The sequence below is a fragment of the Meleagris gallopavo genome, chromosome 6 (assembly GCF_905368555.1).
Source record: "Meleagris gallopavo chromosome 6, MGAL_WU_HG_1.1, whole genome shotgun sequence".
NCBI lineage: Eukaryota > Metazoa > Chordata > Aves > Galliformes > Phasianidae > Meleagris > Meleagris gallopavo.
The window spans coordinates 9,131,519-9,152,452 of NC_139409.1; the positions used below are offsets into that span (position 1 = coordinate 9,131,519).

Genomic DNA, 20,934 nt, shown 5'->3' on the forward strand with positions numbered 1-20,934 from the left:
ATACAAATTGATACAAATTGGAGGAGAATAAGGCATAAGTACCTTCAACAATCGAGTCCAGGGTCACTAACATGACAGGTCATTTAGTCATCCTGATTAAGATTAAAACTATGACATTTTGGATCACGCTAAATCAATGAGACGGCATTAGCTTAAATCACTAGACAGGGTAAGTTAACTCTCAGAGCTTTGAAATACTGTTTTCATCTCAAAAGTATTGTTTAATGCTAAAAGCAAACGACCCTATTAGCAAAAATAATGATCTTCAATATCAAAAATTCTTTATAATATTTGTTGCCAGGGATGTTTCTCAACAGCTGGGACAATGACCAAAATTTGTAGATGCTGAATTTCAAAATCCATATTTTTTTATAAATGCAGTCATCTGCAGGCATTTAAAACATTAAGGACTTCTATCTATATGCAATTATTCATTCCAATACTTCACAGACAGGATCTTTATTCAAATTGACTTGTTATACAGTAAAAATGCAATGATACAGTGTTTTTACTCTCACCATCCCAGGGTATTAATACTCCAATTTTTTGCAGAATTAGAAAATTGGCAGATAAATACTTTTTAGTCAAGAAGGTTGTATCATTCAGCAACTCACTCCTTAAGTCAAAATTAATGGTTGCTCTCAAATCATAAAATTTTTGAAAATCCTGGTTTTACTGGTAAGAGAACAGCAATCTAAAGAAACATAAATCAACAGCCCAATAAATAAATTCCAGATATCCTAATATATTTTCAAAAGTCCCTCTTTTTTAAAAAAGTTAAAGTTTGTTACTTGTTTTAACAGTCTATATCACAAAATATCTTAGATCCAAGAGTCTGTACACAAGACCTGCTAATTCCTCAATATTTGCTTATATATTGCCTTTCACTGTACTTACAGTTCCTCCTCCCTAATATGCCAACGCTATGCATACATCACTTTGCTCTTCTACAATTTTTAACATCTCAGATGTTGGCTTTTCATGCAATACCAAACAAAGCATAAGCATGATTCTTACTTGAGAAAGGCTTCAGTTACACATAAGAAAATGACTGTCTGTGCACAGGGTTTTTCTCTCCTCCATCCCTTTTTCACGTGAGCAGAATACATGATCATATTTTAGTCATCCTATGCTAAAATTCTGTATTTGGAAACTTTGGAAGTTTCCTCTTTTCTAATTATCACTGTTACTTTAAATGTCTTTGCATTTATCTCTGTTATTCTGGATTACCTATTAAGCTGTACACATTTGAATTCATTGCTCATTACTATAGTGACTATATGGCAATTTTACATAAATAGAATTATCTTCCTGATAGTTATTCTTTACGAGATTTCTTCTAACCTTTAAACTGAAGAGAAATGAAATCCATACTCATTTGTCTAAATGATGTCATGTGCCAAATGCAATTACTCCTAGAACAGGTCTTCTATGTCTAGAGAAAGTTTATTTCATCAAAATGTTGCGATGCACCATTGACTCTGGCTTATTAAACAGAAAGAGGTCATAGAACAGTTATAGTATGCAAGATACGTTCTACATCATGAGCATCAAACTGTGCAAAACTGGTAGAACATTGACGTTCAGCTCTGTAGTGAAAAAACAAAGGCATTGTTAATTGTATTTTGCATAGCCTGAGAGAGTAAAACATACAGAAGTTTAAATTATTCTCCTTTTAGATTTCCCATAGAATTGTGTAGCCCTAGGAAGTGCAAAACAGTAAACGAAACAATTACAAAGAATAGGGACTGTGAGATTCCAGATAAAATATCTAACCAGCAAGAACATGGCTGAAGGACTTTGGAAAGCTTTTCTCTCCTAAGTGTGGGTCTTGTGCATATGAAGAAGAGTGGATCTCAAAGACCAGGAAAATACAGTAAACCATTTTTATCACTATAATTTCCTATCTCTGTATTTCAGTAGATACTCTACGTTATCCATCTGTTTTCAAAGTTGCTGTGAGTCCCATGCCTTCTCTAACCTGTATATTTGTTAAACTCCACAGGGGAGAATGGAAAACTTTAACATAGTTCTATGTTTAAACTTAAACAATGCAAATAAAGGATGTAATTTATCCATTTTAGTTACAAAAATATATATACACAAATAGTAAGAGCTAAGTGCTGCACAGAGCATGTTCCTATGGATAGTAATGAAACAAGAAGTTACTATAAAAGCTGCAGAAATAGATTCCTTCCTGAAAAACTGGATAATTTAGATTCCCATAATTACTGTGGCATTTGAGTACCTCAATTTCTAAATTTGTTTAGTCTCAATCTAAGGATGGACAGTGAAATTCTTCTGTCAGTTATGTCTACTCATTTTCTGTAAATAAGATGAAGTAACACATTTACCTGGGACTCCCCTGGCAATATTCACTGATTTACTCTGCATTACTTTCCTTTGTTAAATTCTATTTTTGAATCATTTTATTCATTAAATTGTTGACTTTTAAAATTTCTAATTACAGCCAAAGCCTGAAAAAAAATCTTATGTAAGTATATACTGCTGTTGCTCTAACTTCTAAATTTGATTTTGGCTTAAAAGATCTGCAAGTGTAAAAAAGTTTGCTTAAAATAAGTGATCTGATTTACAAGTACATTGTCAGGCTACTGCATCTTTATTTATTAGTTAGAAAAGGAAGAGATACTTTTTAATTTAGAATGTTTGACTCCTGGACAAATATATAATTTATTTTTGTTATCATTTTTATTATTATTATTTTGCTAAAAGGCAAATACAGGATTTAGTTATAAAAAATACGGTTATACTTGGTGACATAGTGACAGGAGTTGATGTAAGACACCTACGAATGTTCTTCTGCAGCAATCAAAATCTGAAAATTTTAATGCACTAAACAAACTAAAGTTAGGAAACGCATGGAATATGAATATATATAGTAGAGAAAATACAATTTAAATTATTAAAATGAGCTGGTGAGTCTGTAGTACTGCCTCTTGCCCCCAAGACCTCCCTACCTCATCAGAAATCTTTAAGGTAAAGAAGGTGAAAACAACTTCCCCAGTGGGAAGAAAAAACTAATGATACTTCGTTGGTTTTGCTGAAATAAACTATTAATAACATTTATAACTGCATTCTAATGTATTTTGAACCTGACTTCTTCCAGCTTCATGTGATGTTGCATTGTAAGAGAAATAGCACAATCCTGTCCACAATTCACAGAATTGCAGGGGTTGGAAGGGACCTCAAGAGATCATCGAGTGCAACCCCCTGCCAAAGCAGGTTCCCTACAATAGGTCGCACAGGTAGGCATCCAGACAGATCTTGAACATCTCCAAGGAAGGAGACTCCACAACTTCTCTGGGGCAACCTGCTCCAGAGCTCCATCTCTCTTACTGTAAAGTTCTTCCACACATTTGTACAGAAACTCCTGTGTTCAAGGTTCAGGCTATTTCTCCTTGTCCTATTGCTATGCACCATGAAGAAGAGCCTGGCCTCATCCAGTTGTCTCCCATCTCCCTTTAGATATTTATAAAAATGTATCTGATCCCCTTCCAATCTTCTTCTCCCCAGGCTGAACAGATCCAGGTTACTCAGCCCTTCCTCATACAGGAGTTGCTCCAGACCCTTTATCATCTTTGTTGCCCTTCACTGGGCTTCTAGGAGATTTCTGGCCTTTTTGATCTGGGGAGCCCAGAATTTGACACAGTAGTCTAAATGTGAGCTCACAAGGGCATAGTATAGGGGATGGATCACCTTCCTCTACCAGCTGGCCATGCTTTTTTTAAAGCACCCCAGGATACCATTGGCCTTCTTGACCACAAGGGCACACTGTTTGTCACCAGAACACCCAGGTCCTTCTCTGCAGAGCTCCTCTCCAACAGATCATCCCCTAATCTGTACTGATGCGTGTGGTTATTCTCTTACAGACGCTTTGAAAATAGATTCTTGATCCTACAGAGTCCTGGCTGAATTCATCCATAGGGAAGCAGAGGTTGTTAATGGACAGTTCTGGGCTCCCAGTGGTTTTCTAAATGAACTTCTTTTTGTTTCTATTTGTAAGCAATATTGCAACTTGTTTGTTTATCATTTTTTAAAAGCTATCAATTAGGTAATTTGGAAACAAATCAGTTATCAACTGAGTTACTTTACAGAAATGATTTCTTTCAGTCAACAACTCCTCCATAATACAGTTGACAGCCAAGTTGATTAGAAGCCAAGAGCAGTCCTTAGAACAGTGGTATTTATTCAGATGCAGTTTAGTTCCAGATATTCAGTATTCACTCTCAGGATTAACGGGTCATGAAAATTGCATAAACAACGCATCAACAAAAATATATATGTTTATATCTTCTTTTGATCTGTCAGTTAAGGCTAAGACACAATACCTTTTTTTTTTTCCTCTAAAAGTATCAGAAACAAACAGTAATAAATTCTCATTCAAAAAAAAAATAAAAATCTGTTTTTCTGAGATCAAGACAACACTGATCGTTTTTCACCACGCTAAGCCATGCTTATTTGTCTCTGCTTAATCCATTTTCCTTATAAACATTGAGTTTTGGGGCATTTTTAATTAATTCAGAGTTGTTATACTTCCCTCACCCCTCAATTGTCTCCCTTATTAACACCAGCCTTCCAGGGAGAACGTGCAGTCTCCATGTTGTCTTTCTGTCTACAGTCCTCTAAACTGGAAAGCCACAGTATTGCAATGGAGGATAAGGATTCTTACCTGCTGCTTTGGCAACATCTGCAGTTGAAATGTTTTGGAGGTTTGAGTGCACTCTGAAGGTCACAGCTGGTCCCAGCATGCTAGAAAAGATTATTAAAAAATGTAAGATTCATAATCAAGATACACGGCGTAATATTCTTTTTCAAAATAGGTTTTTAAGGAGAAACCATTAAGATACCATTTAGCCCTGTTCCTTTTGCTTCATTAGCTACATTTGCATACATTCTTATACCTCTTGTGGTTTTTCTTTTTATGCATGTGTCTTATGTCTGTCTGAAAGAATTTCAGAGATATTAACTAAACTTCAAATCATCCTGTAAACAATTATTTTTATTACAAAAATGGAAAAATGAAGGCATTGAAATTATTATTCACCCAAAAGCAACACAGAACTTCACTGGAATTCAGCATCTAAAAAGATTACATAAAGTTCTAAATTAATACAAGTTTAGTCCTCTTGTGACTCTAAACCAGAGGAATGATTAAAAAAACCTCAGTATACATATGTTAAACGTGTTCTGTAAGAACATACTTGGGAAAAAGATTTTGGACTTAATGATCCAGTGGCTGATTTTGGCACGAAAGATGGCACTAATTACTATCTTTTAACAACAAAGTTTGCCATTTATCTGAATAACTTATGAAATGATGAAACTCTGTGGTTACCATGTTGGGTGTATCCTGATGGATCTTTATGGTTTTAGAATCTATTATGCATTTGCAGAGCAAGGTACTAGTTAGCTAAATGAAGAGAAGGGTATTCAAGGTTTCAAAGAAAAAATTATTTTGTATTTTTCAAGGAAAATAAATCTATAGATGTAATACTGCATTCATTCTCCTCTCATCTCAGTAATATCCAACTTACATGCACATCTTATGAAGGAAAACAGAGATTTCCATTCTAATATTATTCTAAAATGCATAAATATACAAAAAAGAAAAAAAAAAACAAACACATAAGTAAACACAGCCAACCATAGTAAAAGTATTTTTAAGATTTTTTTTCAGATTGCAAGCTACAGTAGTAAATATAATATATGTTTATATAGGAGCAGAGAGTGCAAGGGCTGAACAAACATGAAAACTGGCACGTGATAACAGTTTTCTTACATATTATGTGAGTGCCTAATTTTTTATTATTCACACAAACAGCGAGAAGCACTGGAATTATACTGTGAATAATACCTGCTTCAGCTGTGGAAAATTGATGAGAACCATACAGGTAACATGCTTTGACCTAATATAACCATGACTCATGAGAGAATGAAATCTGAAAAATTGCTACATAAAAGAAGTTGAAAAATAATTTTGCTGCAGGGCTTGAAATGAGGTATTAAATTATTCTTTTACTAACACTTTGCATTGGTATTTTCCATTCATACAATGGAGAGCAGTTAATGAAGTGCGAGCACTTAATTGCATCACATATATCCTAGACAGAAATACCTTTAAACTTTTCCCATTTTAGGTAGAAGTAAACTACTATTGATCATTAAGACTTTGCTTTGAGTCACAAAGGGAATCGGAGTAAGACTAAGGAATCTCCTTTCAATCTTTTACTCGTAAAGCATGCACTGTGCGTATTTTATTCTATAGTTATTAGGAACTATCATTAATCAACCATTTTTCTTTAAATACTCTTCTGTGTGGGAGAAACTAAAATACAGATTTTATTGCTAAAGGATACTCCAGATGTCAAATCATTAATGTTCAAGAAATGCGTTTTAATAATGTTAGGCAATTATAAAGCATTTATGAACATCATTTAAGTAGTATGTTTGGTTATAATACTCTACAATTGCATTACTTAAGATACATAAAATGTGTTACAGAAATTCAGGCCATTCCCCAGTTCTGTCACTAACATAATCAACCATAACAGCCACCTGGGAGTTGGATGTTATCATGCACTGAATATAACCAATCTTGCACTGTCCTTCCTGCATTCCCAACCTAAGAGAAACGATGATTCCTCTCTGGCTGCTCAGACACAATGTAATTAGTGGTCTGCTTCAAATAAAAGCAGGCAACAACCTAGTACACATTTGTCCCACACCAAGGACGTAAACAAAGAACTTCAGATATTTCTCCTAAACCTACATCACCTATTCCATTATTGTCAAGAACCTGGAATTCATGTCAGCTTTCAAAGATGGGGTAGTTACACTTTGGATTTACCAGCAAAGACAAAGAAGTTGACTCCACCTGAGTAAGCCCAGTGTACTCAGGATTCAGAGCAGATGAGTTGTGCCAATATATATGTATGTCTGGCCACAAGTATGTGTGTGTGTACCACAATATATGTGCTCCTCATGGCTAAGAGGATGTAGGGAAGTAGAGGGAAAGATAGGATGAGATATAGGATGAGATAAAAATTCCATATGGCGCAAGGATTATATTAATACACATACTTTCTGCAAGAAAGAAGAAATCTAAGAATCATTTCAAAAGCCTATTCTTGCACTATTGGATGGGATACTATTTTTTCTCTATTGTAATCATCGACTGATTGAACATAAGGAAATACTCAAGCACAACATAAGCCCAATTTCATTAGGAACATTTGCAAAATAAAGAAAATAAAGCAGCTCCTGTCACAACTTTTTGCACATTGGTATTCTGTCAATTATTTAAAAGCAAACAAAAGACCCTGAGATTGTTTGGCCAAAATTGCTTTTCTGCTAGATATTTGGGAAATGACTGCTCAAGAAGCTCATAAAATGGGATTTTTCTCATGGGGGGCTTCTGGTAAACGTGCTCAATAAATAAACATTTCAATAACAATAGATGCCCTTTGGGGAATTCCTCATTGTTCACTTATATGTTGGACGAGACCATTTAAACAAAGCCAGTAATTATTTGACTGCAAAACATTTTCAAAAAGACTCTTTTGACAAGACGGCGACCATCTCGAGACAGGGTACAAAGATGTATAAAATACACCCCTGGTGCTTCCTGGCCAGAAACTTTTCTTTAGATAAGCAAGACTTTCTCATGCAACTGTCAAACCCTCTGCAACCTATCTAATATTAATGGCAATTATTGAAATACCAGGTACGCAAACGTACCACTGCCATAAATCAAGGCCAGCACAACCCTGCTTGGCAGCAGGCAACATCATGCCAGAGCCCAGCCAGCCATGCCCAAGAAAGATACCACGGAAAGAGACACCAGAAATATAAACAAAATCTAACACACACAATGCAGTGTTTTTCCTTAACCAAGAGATTAAAAGTGGTACGTGTAGCATCTTTCATCTATGAAAGTAATGTTTTAGATAAAATTTTTGTTTAACAGTTTTTTTTCCCAACAAGGTGCAGGCTATGCTGCTATGATTACACGTATGTAAATGTGCAGTTGACTATTCTAACATAACTGAACTGAAATCCACCTTGTGAGTTTTGGAAGGTATCTGAACTGTACTATCATAATCACACATGCTATTTTTTTTTTTTTTCAGAATAGTATCTTCTGATGTATTTTTGAATAAAGGTAAGCAACTCTGGTGTCTAGGCTAATAAACAGTGACTTCTCTCCATGCAAAACATAAGGTCTGCTGCAATGACCTGCTTAGTTTATTAATAGGAATTTACTGACTAATTACTGTTGGCTGTCACAACTTCTGCTTTTTTTTATATATTTCAATAATGTCGCCTTCAGCCACATCAGTTTTTTTTAACAAAGACATTCAAAGCATATTGGAAATTGTAACACTTATGTGCTGTTGTCTTATATTCTGTTTACTAGAGATGAAATAATTACAGTGTTTATACCAAAATGACTTGAAGGTTGATTGCTGATTTAATAATATCCCCTCCCCTTGGGTTTTTATTTCCCCATCTGAAGGTGGGAGAGTGCACAACACGCAAACAAATAAATATTCTTGAAGTAAAATAGAAGTATTTCTTTTCATTAATAGTTTTACAGATTAACAACATTTTTATTCTGTCTGTCAACAAATGGATGATCTGAATAAACAGAGCTGGACCATGATCAGTATGGCAAGGTCCATATCACTTTCAAGCCTTGGCTCTATTTATGAATGACAGAATTTAAATCTCCATAAATTATGTACCAAGCTTTGCGTGCCTGTTCTTCTCCCTCATGTGTGTGTACTTTAGTACTACAATATCATACAGAAGGTTTACTGTGAAATACAGTCAGTCTATCATACCCCCTAGTGGAAAAGGATTTGAGAAACATGTGCCAACATGGTTATATGCACTCTTGAAGATGAGACATAGAGCTGATGCCAGATGGAAATGAATTGAAGTTGCATCATACTTTAAAAAAAGAAAAGCAGAGTGTGATATCTCAAGATAGGAGGAAGATGAGGGGATCAGGGCTGGATATTGCCGTCATTAAATAGTCTCTTAATTACACTGTTTCATATAACAGAGCTTGCCTTAATAAAGCTTAAATTTGAAATTAGAGTTGCCACTTGTCTATATGTTCATTTCAAAATCCTTTAATCTCTGGGGGTTAAGAAAAGCAATTAGTAACGCTCCAGAGGATTGTGCAAAGTGAATTTTATAGCAGTGAAGGTAATTGTTTCAGGAAATGTTTGGTGGGCTTGAACTAATGACTTGCAATGTGTACATATTTCTGCGCTTATTGTGTTTAGGAATTTGAAGTTTATGTCCATTGTTTATATTGCACTTCAGCCTCCTTTACATCCTCTCAAATTTGGAAATGTAAAATGCTCACACTTGTGAAAATGCGTTATATAAGTATTAGCTATAAACATACATATATCAAATTGAACTGACTAAAAAAGCATGTGATTAACAGAGGTGATTTTGTAATACAGTATGTTTGGATAACATGATTTACAGAACATAGCAAAAGCACAGTAATGCACCTGGTCATCCTTATATATTACAGAGATGGATTAAAAGCATATAGTTGGTATTTGAGCTCCTTCTATTATTCAAATTAACTATAAATCCACCAATAACTTGATACAGGCTTCACCAATATTTTTGACCAGAACCTTTGATCAAAAGTTACTTTCTGGATAATTCTTCAATTCTATTTATGTTATCTATTCATAAGCAAGTACTGATTAAACCCCAAATATTCTGGAAATCTGTGAAGAGTGTATTGTGCTCTGGTATCAGCTTCTACAAAATAACCTCCCTGAACTGCTGAGTAGAATATTTTGATCATCACCTAGACTTAGTGCTAAAAATGGCCATCTTTAATATACTTACTGTTTATAAATGTGCTTAATTTTGTATCTCAAGTGATCAGAACTCCATGTACAGCTGTATCTACTCTCCCATTTCTTACATCCAATAATGAATTTGATTATTTATTTATTTTTCTATTTTGGTCTTCTATTTCAGTCTTTCCAATTCTTGGAACCCTTCTTTGGAAATCCTTAACGTGCTTCTCAAACTGCAGAACAAAGGGTGTTCCACAATGAACTGCATTACTGCCCAAAATACATTATCTTATCCATTAACATTTATATCCTATACATAAACTAAATTTGTGCGCATTTGTTTGCAACACGGTCTGCAGACATGTTTCTATCTTCAACTTCCAACTAACTTGCAGAGGGAAAGTTAAAGACACATTGTACAAACATCAATACCATCAATACGTGACAATGGCAAAATACTAAAGATGAATATCTGATTTGAGACTGCCTCCTGAGAATGAACATTGTCTGGGGGCAGATAACAAGCATCCCAGGGTCTTGAAGGAACTTGCTGATGTGCTTGCTAAGTTATTCATCAAATTGGAAAAGGCAGAACTGTCAGGCCAAGTCCCTGGTGACTGGAAAAAAAGGAAACATCACTCCACCTTTTAAAAAAGAGAGAGGAAGATCCAGAGAACAACAGTCCATTGAGTCTCCCCTCTGTGCCTGGGAAGAAAATGGAAAGATCCTCTTGGAAGCTATGTTAAGGCACACGAGATGGACAAGGTGGTGTGCGACAGCCAGCATGGATTCACGAAGGGCAGATCATGCTTAACCAATCTGGGGGCCAGTGACAGCACTGGTGAACAAAGGGAGGGCAACAGATGTTGTCTGCCTGGACATGTGCAAGGCCTTTGACATCATCCTGCACCATATGCTTATCTCTAAATTGGAGAGAGACGGATTTGTAGGCTGGATGGTTTAATGGATAGTTGCAGCCAGAGGGTTGTGGTTACTGGCTCTAAGTCCAGGTGGAGGCCAGAGAGAAGTGTTGTCCCACAAGTCTTTTTTGGGACTGACACTGTTTAACATTTTACCAGTGACACAGACAGTGGGATTGAGTGTATCCTCAGCAAATTTGTGGATGATGCCAATCTGAATGGTGCAGCTGACACAACAGAAGGAAAGGATACCATCTAGAGGGACCTGGAAATGCTTGAAAAGTGGGCCCATGTGAACAAGGCCAAGTGCAAGGAGCTGCACTTGGGTCGGAGCAATCCCAGATATGAGTACAGACTGGGAGAAGCACTCACTCAGAGGAGCTCTATGAAGAAGGATTTGGGGTTTCTTGTGGATGAAAAGCTGCACACAAGCCAGCAGTGTGTGCTTGCAGCCAGAAGGCCAACAATACGTTGGGCTGAATCAACAGATGGCTGGCCAGCAGGGAGAGGGAGGGGATTGTTCCCTTTGCCTTGAAAAAAAGATGTTGGAGCAGGTTCAGAGGAGGGCTATGAAGATTGTCAGAAGGCTAGAGCATCTCTCTTTCAAAGAAAGATTGAAGGAGTTGAGCTCGTTTAGTGCAGAGAAGGCTCAGGGGGACCTCACTGTGGCCTTCCAATACTTGAAAGGAGCTTATAAGCAGGAGGGGAACTGACTTTTTACACATTTTGATAAGACTGTGATAGGACAAGGGGGAGAAAGTTAAGATTAGTTGTCGGGGGAAAATTTTTACTTAAAGTGCTGGAACAGGTTGTTCAGAGAAGTGATGGATGCCACATCCCTGAAAGTGCTCCAGGCCATGTTGGAGGGGCTGATCTAGTGACTGGCATCCCTGCCCACAGAAGGGAGTTGGAACTAGATCATCTTTAACATTCCTTCCAAACCAAGTCATTCAACAATTCTATGAAAAACCAAAATCCTTGCTATGGGAAAGACACTAATGGCAGTGCTTACAAATTCACCAGCTAGTGAAGAATTTTCTATTATCATTTACATTTGATTAGAACAGTTTACACCATGCAACAGGGTATGGTGTATTCAGCAGATAGATTAGAAAGATTAGCTAGATAGCCAGTTTCAGAGCAACCAAATCCTGCAAATGGAATTACATGGAAACAAAACTTTGGGCCAAATTTGATGGTTACAGCTCAAATTTACCTCTGTAACCCACATATATAGCCATCATAAATCAGATAATTATTTGGATACTTTGCACAGTCCTTTCTAGTCCTTCTTCATATGCTCCAATGAAGTAATTCTGCTACACTTTTCTCACTGATTCTACTGTCATTCTAATAATTTCAAGAATGAAGTCATAGAAAACATATGATTCATCCATGCAGGGATATTTTCTAAAAATACCGGTCCATGTTTGGAGAGTCTCTGATACCAATAAATACTAAAATGATCAACTGTTACATATTTTCATATTAATTGTCCATTATATAAGCTTTTTCTTTTATTATTTCTAAATACACTGATGCTCATTTACAAAGCAAGACATAATGAAAGAGTACTTTAAAGATTTTACAACTCAATTTATCTTAGCTGAAGATTTTTTGCTAACCTTATAACTTGAAATATTTAAAAAATGGGCAACGCTCAATTTGGAGATCGAGACCATATTCATTTGTTCTTATTTTATTCTTTACAAAATGCAACCTCCAATGATTACTCAAGATCTATGAATAATGTGAAGTTTTAAAATAATTTTTCTATTAATCTGTCACAAGCCATGAAACTAGACATTTTCATCATGGTGAGTACTTGAAAGTTGCCAGCTTTACCTGCCATGCTAATATCATTCTTAATTGCAGCATCTAAAGAATCACAGAATCACAGAATCACAGAATTGTAGGGGTTGGAAGGGACCTCTAGAGATCATCGAGACCAACCCCCCTGCCAAAGCAGGTTCCCTACACCAGGTCGCACAGGTAGGCGTCCAGGCGAGACTTGAATATCTCCAGAGAAGGAGACTCCACAACCTCCCTGGGCAGCCTGTTCCAGTGCTCCGTCACCCTCACCATGAAGAAGTTCTTACGCACATTCGTGCAAAACTTCCTATGCTGCAGCTTATGTCCGTTTCCCCTTGTCCTGTCTCCACGTACCACTGAAAAGAGACTGGCCTCACCACTATGGCCGCCACACCTCAGATATTTATAAACCTGGATCAGGTCCCCTCTCAGTCTTCTTTTCTCAAGGCTAAATAGACCCAGTTCACTTAGCCTTTCTTCACAGGGGAGATGCTCCAGGCCCTTCACCATCTTTGTGGCCCTCCGCTGGACTCTCTGCCTTCTCAGCATCCTCCGTTACCAGAACCCCCCCTCACTTAGTAAGGGGCCCACATTCTCTCAAGTTTTCCTTTTGCTGTTAACATACTTGAAGAAGCCTTTTTTATTATCCTTTATCACTTTAGCCAGATTCAATTTCAGACGGGCTTTAGCCTTCCTCGTTGCATCCCTGCAGGCCCTGACTACATTCCTATATTCTTCCCAAGAGGTCAGACCCTTTTTCCACATTTCATGGACCTTCTTCTTTCCTTTGAGCTTGCGCATGAGCTCCTTGCTCATCCACACAGGTCTCCTGCCACCTTTTCCCGATTTCTTGCTCACAGGGACGCACCGATCCTGAGCTTGGAAGAAGAGCTGTTTAAATGCTGACCAGCTCTCAGAGGCCCCCTTACCTTCTAACACCCAAGCCCACGGGATAGCTCCAAGTAGGTCCTGGAAGAGATCAAAGTTGGCTCTCCTAAAGTCCAGGGTAGCAATTCTACTTATTGCTTTGCTTCTTCCACTCAGGATCTTGAACTCCACCATCTCATGATCACTACAACCCAAGCTGCCCCCAACTTTTACCTCCTTAACAAGTACAAGAACAAAACATGCAAGTGCTATAATTTTTTTTTTTTTGCAACAAAAGACCTTCAGACTGGGAAAATGGTCTCAAAATACTGCTTAAAATACACAATGCATGTTTTCAGTCTTTAATGATTAAGCTAAACAATAACAAAGTTACATCTTTTTAAAATGAAACAAAAAGAAAAGATAACAGGATTCTATGTATATTTTTTCTTTTTTCTCTTGGTAGTCTGGCTAGTACACAAACAGAAGCCTTAAGATTTTAGACAATAAACATTCAATGTATTTTGCTGATATGAGGCCTACTTTGGCACACCTGTATTAGTAACAGTGTTGAACTTGCATGTGAAATCTGTCTCCTGTGCTGCTAGCAGCCTTATCCTCAGTTTGCACAACTGACTTTTAATGGCTAATGAAGAGCATGACTCATGTTAGGACTTCTGCAGAGGTAAAGGTTCAGTATGCTCATAGATTTGACAGGATCCAGATACGACACAATTTTTTTTTTAATGTGGATTATACAGCACAACTGAGAACCAATGAAAACAAACTGCCAGAGCTTCCATTCAAAAAGCTTTGAAACTCTGAGCTAGATGGCTACAACCAGAGCCCTACCGTTGGCCCTTTCAAGAGCCTTTAGCTCTGAGAAGACCAACTGAAAGACTCAGTCCTGGGACCTAACTCCAGCAGCTCTAAGGGAGAGACGTGGTGCCACGTCCTTTACAAAAGAAGCATTGCAAGGGGAATTTATACAGTCTTTCAGTCACATTTGCTCCCACTGAATTTATCATTCCCTAGGAATACAAACTTTTCCCAGGAAGCTCATGAGCCCGTATATCTGTACAATATTTTCTGGATAGATGTTAAAGAAAAGTGAAGAATAATAATTTATTTGTTCAGTTTGGCCAGCAGGTCTGTAATACTGATTTCATGCATACACACTGGTGATAGAAATATATAAAAGTGTGTTTGTGTGTATAAAGGAGATCAGGTAGCCAAGGAACAAAGGATAAAGAAAGACAAAGAGATTAATTTTGCATATTTCTCATTATTATTCTTTCAGACAAATCTTTAAAAGAATTTTCTCTTCTAAATTTATTCAACCAGTTGCCCTACACTATAATATTTTCCAATTCTAATATTAACTGTTTTATTTGTAGACCAAGTTTTAGTTCAAGAGTGAGAATCACAGTTCTATGCTTCTATTCTATCTGTCATCAAATTCTTTACCATTTCAGGAAAAATCAAGAAAACAATCTTGAGTTTTAGTCTACCCATCTGTATAATGGAAATAATTACCTGTTAATAAAGCTATACAAATTCAATGCAGTGGCATATATTCACTGTCTTGCTTGAGACAAAGGAGTATATTTTCCCACCTTATAATATGATGGACTTTAATTTTATTAAAAATGAATATAATATAGAGAAAGTAATATAGAAAGTAGAGGAAGAAGTATGAAGTTTAAAATAGATAAACTTTAGAAGCTCACTTGTCTATAAAAAAAACTTCTCCTGAGTACATGGATATATGTTTGTAACATGGGATTTCATTCTATGTTTGATTACAAAGGTGCAAATCCTCTGATTTAATGAGATGAAATGTTGTAATGGAAAGCTGAAGTTAGTACATTTTTATTTATAAGAGTCTTCCTAGATTTTTATGGTCTCTCTATTTTGTCACCTACAATTCATAAAATGCTGCAGGCCAAAATCCTTCTTGTTATTTTTAATATATTTTTATATTTTTCTAGCAGGAAAGTTACAGTGGAGAAGGCAAAATGATCTTGGTTATATGCACATTTATTAAAGAAAAGCACACAAAATATATTGTACCTCAGGGGAAAAAAGCCACAAGACTAATGTAATGCCAAGGCTGAGAAATCTCTCATTTTTAAGTAAAGGAATGCATAGTTGAAACTTCCACTTTATTTTTGTTTCCTTATCCTCATTTCTATAAAATTGATGCATCTTTATATTAAAAATTAGTTGTCAAATAAGACAATATGTACCAGAAAACACAATGTAATTTCTTATAAAAGCCTGCATGCAATGAGTTACAGCAGTACATTTTTCAGACAATTTGTTTTCCAGACTCATTAAATCTGCAGAAGAAGTCAAGTTTGAATAAAAGTGGTGCCATTATTTCTGAGTTATGCTTTTATATCATTTTAAACAAGATTATGCCAAATAACCTTAGCCTGTTGGTTTGTTATTTAAATTCAAAAAAATAGATCACAAATACTTCTCAACTTTTTTGAAATGTATATGCTTTTATTGACACCAAGGCAAAGTACAGTCATAAATAAAAATGTTGCTTAATTTCTGGACAATAAATGTAGTGGAAGTAAAAATTTAACCTATTGATAGCTTATACTACAGCACAATAAGGAGAAGAAGATGGACTGTATGTTTTTTTATAAGCACAGTACTTGAAAAGTCCTCTCTAAATGGCACAGATGGCATAATCTGCCAACCTAGAAATAAAAAACTTCACAGGATTCACCCACAGGTTAGAGAATGAAGAAAAGATGCTTCACACTGAATCAAGGAGAAAGGAATCATGGAGAGCTTGTACAGCAGTGGGAAGTTTCATGTTACTGGCAAGTACAAAACCTAACCAGATACTGTGCTACCTGTCCCACTATAGTTCACTGGGTTAAATAAACCACCCTCACACTATCCTGCCTTTCAAGCTACCGACAATTTACTGAGATGTTCACATTTAGAGCGTACATATACCAAATGTCATAATCCATCAGCATGATGAAGTGAAAATACCAAGTACTCTTCCAGCGTTTAGGTTCTGGATGACTGAATATGATTAACTGGCTGATTGAGTTTTTCAGGTGTTAGAAAAATAACATGACAAACAATGAACAAAACCTATATAGCATGATTAGGACACTACAGCCAATGCACATTCATAATAGGTGAGACTGAGAGCTGCACTCGTCAATGTGCCTGCCCTACGCTTTTAATTTGAACAAGTTTAAAGCTTTCCTGAACTTTCACCACTTGGTTTGATTTTCAAATATCTTCCTCAGTCCACATTCTTTTCACTGGGATGGTTGGCTGGCTTTTCAGATTGCATTATTCCAGCCCAACCGTTTCAGCCCTTCCTAAGAACAAGGATAATGATAACTACTGTTTGGTCATGTGAGACATTTTTTTTGAAAAGGAGCCAGAAAGTGTCAGTACCCTCACTACTAAAAAATACAGAAATTTTAAGTATGGTGAGAGTGTGCCCACAGCATTTCTGGTGACTAGCCTTCCAAATTCAGGCTTTTGTTAGATTACTGTTTTCATTTAATTACTTAAAAACTGAGTTGATGCTAAGGACATGACACAGTACAATAGGAAAAATCAGTCTTGACTTACTTTTTATCGACAGATGCACTTTATCTTTTCAAAATATTTATTCAGTAGGATCCCTCATGTCCAAGAATGAATGGTGGTCAGATACTAGAGCAGATAACTATTTTTAGGATCTTTAACTTCATTTTTGGCAGACCTTGAGTAGTATTTTAAAAAACTGATAAGCTATAAGGATCTTAAGGACCTTTTGTTACTTTGAATTCTTCTGGTACCATCTAGTTCCACTTCAGATTCAGATTCAAACTCAGTTCATTTGAAGACAAGTCATGCCATGGTTTTTGTTTGATTGTTTGTTTGTTTGTTTGTTTTTTACAGAAGCATTGTTTAAACTGACAGCTGACTTCTGGGACTGCTGAATACTCAGAATGGTAATTGAAGCCAACAAAATTCAATATTTGAAGTTCTTCACAGAAGACAAAGTCTAAGACATACTCTTAGATATCAGACTGGAACAGTTCAAATTAGTAGATACTTTGCCATTAATACTTTCATGAATAAACTCTAGCTCTGTATTGTTCTTATAATGACTATCAATTTAAGTTTGTCAAATGGTTTGATAGACTAGAAAAGAGCACCACAGGAAAACAAAACAAAACAACAGCAAAACTGAGAAGAAATGGATTTTCTGACCTCAGAGCAGGATTTGAATAATGTGGAATAAAGAAAGCCTGAAGCCACACATTGAACAACGAAGATAAAATGTAACATTGAAGAGTGCTCATTAGCTGAGCATTTTATTTCCTGCATATGGAATCAGACAGAATTCTGTAAAAATATATATAAATATATTATAAAAGACTATATCATGATTAGTCATTATTGAAAGATTGATATTTTTGGTCAACTGAACAAAAAATTTTAAAAAAACCAAACAATCACCAAACAATAGGTTTAGTTCTCTCCAAAATCAATTGTTAGTTTATTTTTTATCACCAAAATTGAAGCATTTGCCTTACAAGCCAAACATAATTTCATTTTGAAATGAGTCATTTCTTTGAATTGAAAAATTATAGCATTTTATTTTCAAAATGTCAAACAACACTGCTGGGACTGCTAGAATTTTTTAAGTGGATTTGCCATCTGAAGCTTCCATATAGTTTCCATACATAGCTTCATTTAATGCAAATTTTCATTTTTCCTGCAAAACACAATTCAATTAAAACACTGAGTTCATCTCTAATCTCAGTGTGGATAGTCAGAACGTTCAGGTGAAAGCTAAACAGCCAACCTGTGGCCTCTTAGTTTGAGCTTTAGAGTCTAAAAGTTCAGTGATATAGGATTTTCTCTTAGCATCGGAGAATGCAACCAACTGTACTGATGATAGGGAATATATTGAATTTTATGGTTTTGCAATCCAGGAATTCACATTAGATAATCAGAATCTTAGAAAATCTGTTCACATTAGCACTTGAAATTCAGTGAGTATCATGTGTATCCCAAACATTACTTTTATAGTTTAAAGGCCTATATGGACAACAACTGCTATGCTCCAAAATAACAGTAACAGATAAACAACATCTGTTTTTTTATGGAATGAATAAAGGGTGTCCTATTACAGGTTTTCCATTGAAGAATTATGGAAACTTTTTGTCAAGTTACCACATCTCCTGAAAGGACGGTTCATTGAGTACTTAAGCTAAAGTATATTAAAAGGCAAAAATGACAAAGATGCTCATTGAAATGCACAGGAGGAAGCAAAAGTGATAGAATAAAACTGGGAAAAAAAGATACATAGAGCAAGAGATCTTCAACAGCAATAGGGAAAATCATAAAAGGCTAAAGAGAGAAATAAGAAGGAAAAAAAATCAGTGTTACTGCAATTTACATCAAAAGATGTAATATTCAACAGAAAATATCACACTGGACTGGAGGCTGAGAATGATATGCAGTCTGAAATACTATGACATCAGAATAATTTGTTTTCCTTCTATGTAAAGGTGTTCAGCTAAATTTAGAGCTGAAAACCTCCCATTAGCAATGTTCTCACTAAATATCCCAAGTATAAGAAAATAAGAAATAATTTGTATTCCTATAAGAATCTGAAGAAGTCATGTATGTCGCTTTTACTACACATTTTGAGTGTTCTTTCCACTAGTTTCACAGCCGAGCTAACAAATTTTAATAGCTTTATTATATTTGGATGTTTGTTGATAACCTGTTGCACTTATAAGTTTATTCTATAATGTAACAAGAGCTTTAATTACAAGAAGAAGGTCAATATTGCAGATTGCAGAGGTAGTAGTAATTTTAAAATAAATACAAGCCCTCCAAGCACTACTACCCATCTGACTTCAATCCATGATACCAGTCCAACAATCAATCACCAGAGGCATTGGACACCCATAATTAGATTATAAAATCATAACTATAGTCATTTTACGTCTGCTTGCATAATTACATCAGCATGCTAATATCCTTTTAATGGTCTCTAATGATGTAATAAGAAATAATGGAATTTATTTGACAGCTACATAACCATTAACAAAACATATTAAGCATAACTATTACTTCCATAAAGATTCAGGCTGTATCCAGAAGTGACAGCTAACATGTTGGATCTTTTCTTCAGTATGGAAGTATTTCTAATTATGTATTCCCCAAATCTATTCCCAGTCATCTGCTTCACAGGGTGAGCAAAGTTTATGTCAACGCAAACTTGACAACAAACCAACTGTAGAAGTGGACTGAACGCTCTGGGAGCCAAGCCTGAGGCTATGTTGTGAAATGCAGGCCATCGGTTAAAGTTGGCAGGATTGTGAAAGAGAAGAGAAGATAAGCTGATTGCTACCATGCATCAAATAAAATCAAGAACAAACATGGTAATCAGTAGGAACCCATAGAAAAAAAGCACTGTTCACTTAACCAAACTCCAAGGCAGAGGAAGAAAATAAAAATACATGGAGGAATGAAGGATATCTGCAGACAAAACTAACTAAATGTAGTAATGTATTTGTGAATCAGTACCCTTGAAATCATTTTTTGCATAGAATAGGACAAAAAACCTTATCTGAGAATTTAAAGAACGCTAAGAAATTCACCACTCATACTCTGTCCTCAGTTTTTATATTATTCCTCTTGAATGTGATGGCCTTGTCTGAACTCTGAAATGTGTGGCTCTCAATAAAATGACTTTAATCTGAAATCTGTGCAGTAGTCTAAAAAATTCAGATGTACACTCTTCCTTTTCAGAATTCTTGGAAGGAAAAGAGAAAACTGAGAATTTTAATCCAAGCTCACATTCAGGTCAGAGTTCAATCTAATTTAGTTTTCCATATTCCAACCCCTCATAAATTCTTGATTTTAGGATTATTGATATTTTTAAAAGCTAAATCCCTGAGGGGGAAAAAAAAACAACAACAAAACACAGTAAAATAAAATACTTCCTTAGAGGTCTCATCCTCACATTTCAATATGTCAATGGTGAATTAGGAATACCCGTATCATTAGGTCTTTCTCAAAACCCTTCTACAGGAGGTCATTCAGACAGCAATCGGAGCTTCCATGTCCATTCCAATGATGGCTATGTAATGACAACAAAAGAACAAATCCAAAAAACATTAATGCTTTTTTCTAAAGCTTCTACTTCTGCTGTCTGATGTCCACTTTCGTATTTCTATAGCACTTATGGGTTTAACCTGAGCTTAAGCACCTCATTTTCTGGACTAAAGGTTTATTATGGATTAATTATTCCCTAACTTGGGATTTGGGATAACCTTTTATAGATTTATAGATGTGTTAAAAAAGCAAAGATCTATGATGTGCTGATAGACAGAATAGTCTGTCCTGCCTGTAATTATCATCATTTATAAAGCACCTTTAAAATACAAACCATATCACACAAGTACTTTTGGTACTGTCATATG

General features: G+C 35.8%; 1 protein-coding gene across 2 annotated transcripts in view; it reads right to left on the bottom strand.

Moving 5' to 3' along the window:
* PTPRN2 (protein tyrosine phosphatase receptor type N2) overlaps positions 1-20,934 on the bottom strand; it is a 622,129-nt gene that overhangs the window by 339,672 nt on the left and 261,523 nt on the right. For both annotated transcript variants that reach the window (XM_085227026.1, XM_085227025.1), the window contains exon 11: positions 4,691-4,770. In XM_085227026.1, coding sequence (XP_085083152.1) covers positions 4,691-4,770 — 80 coding nt within the window. The remainder of the gene's footprint in view (positions 1-4,690; positions 4,771-20,934) is intronic.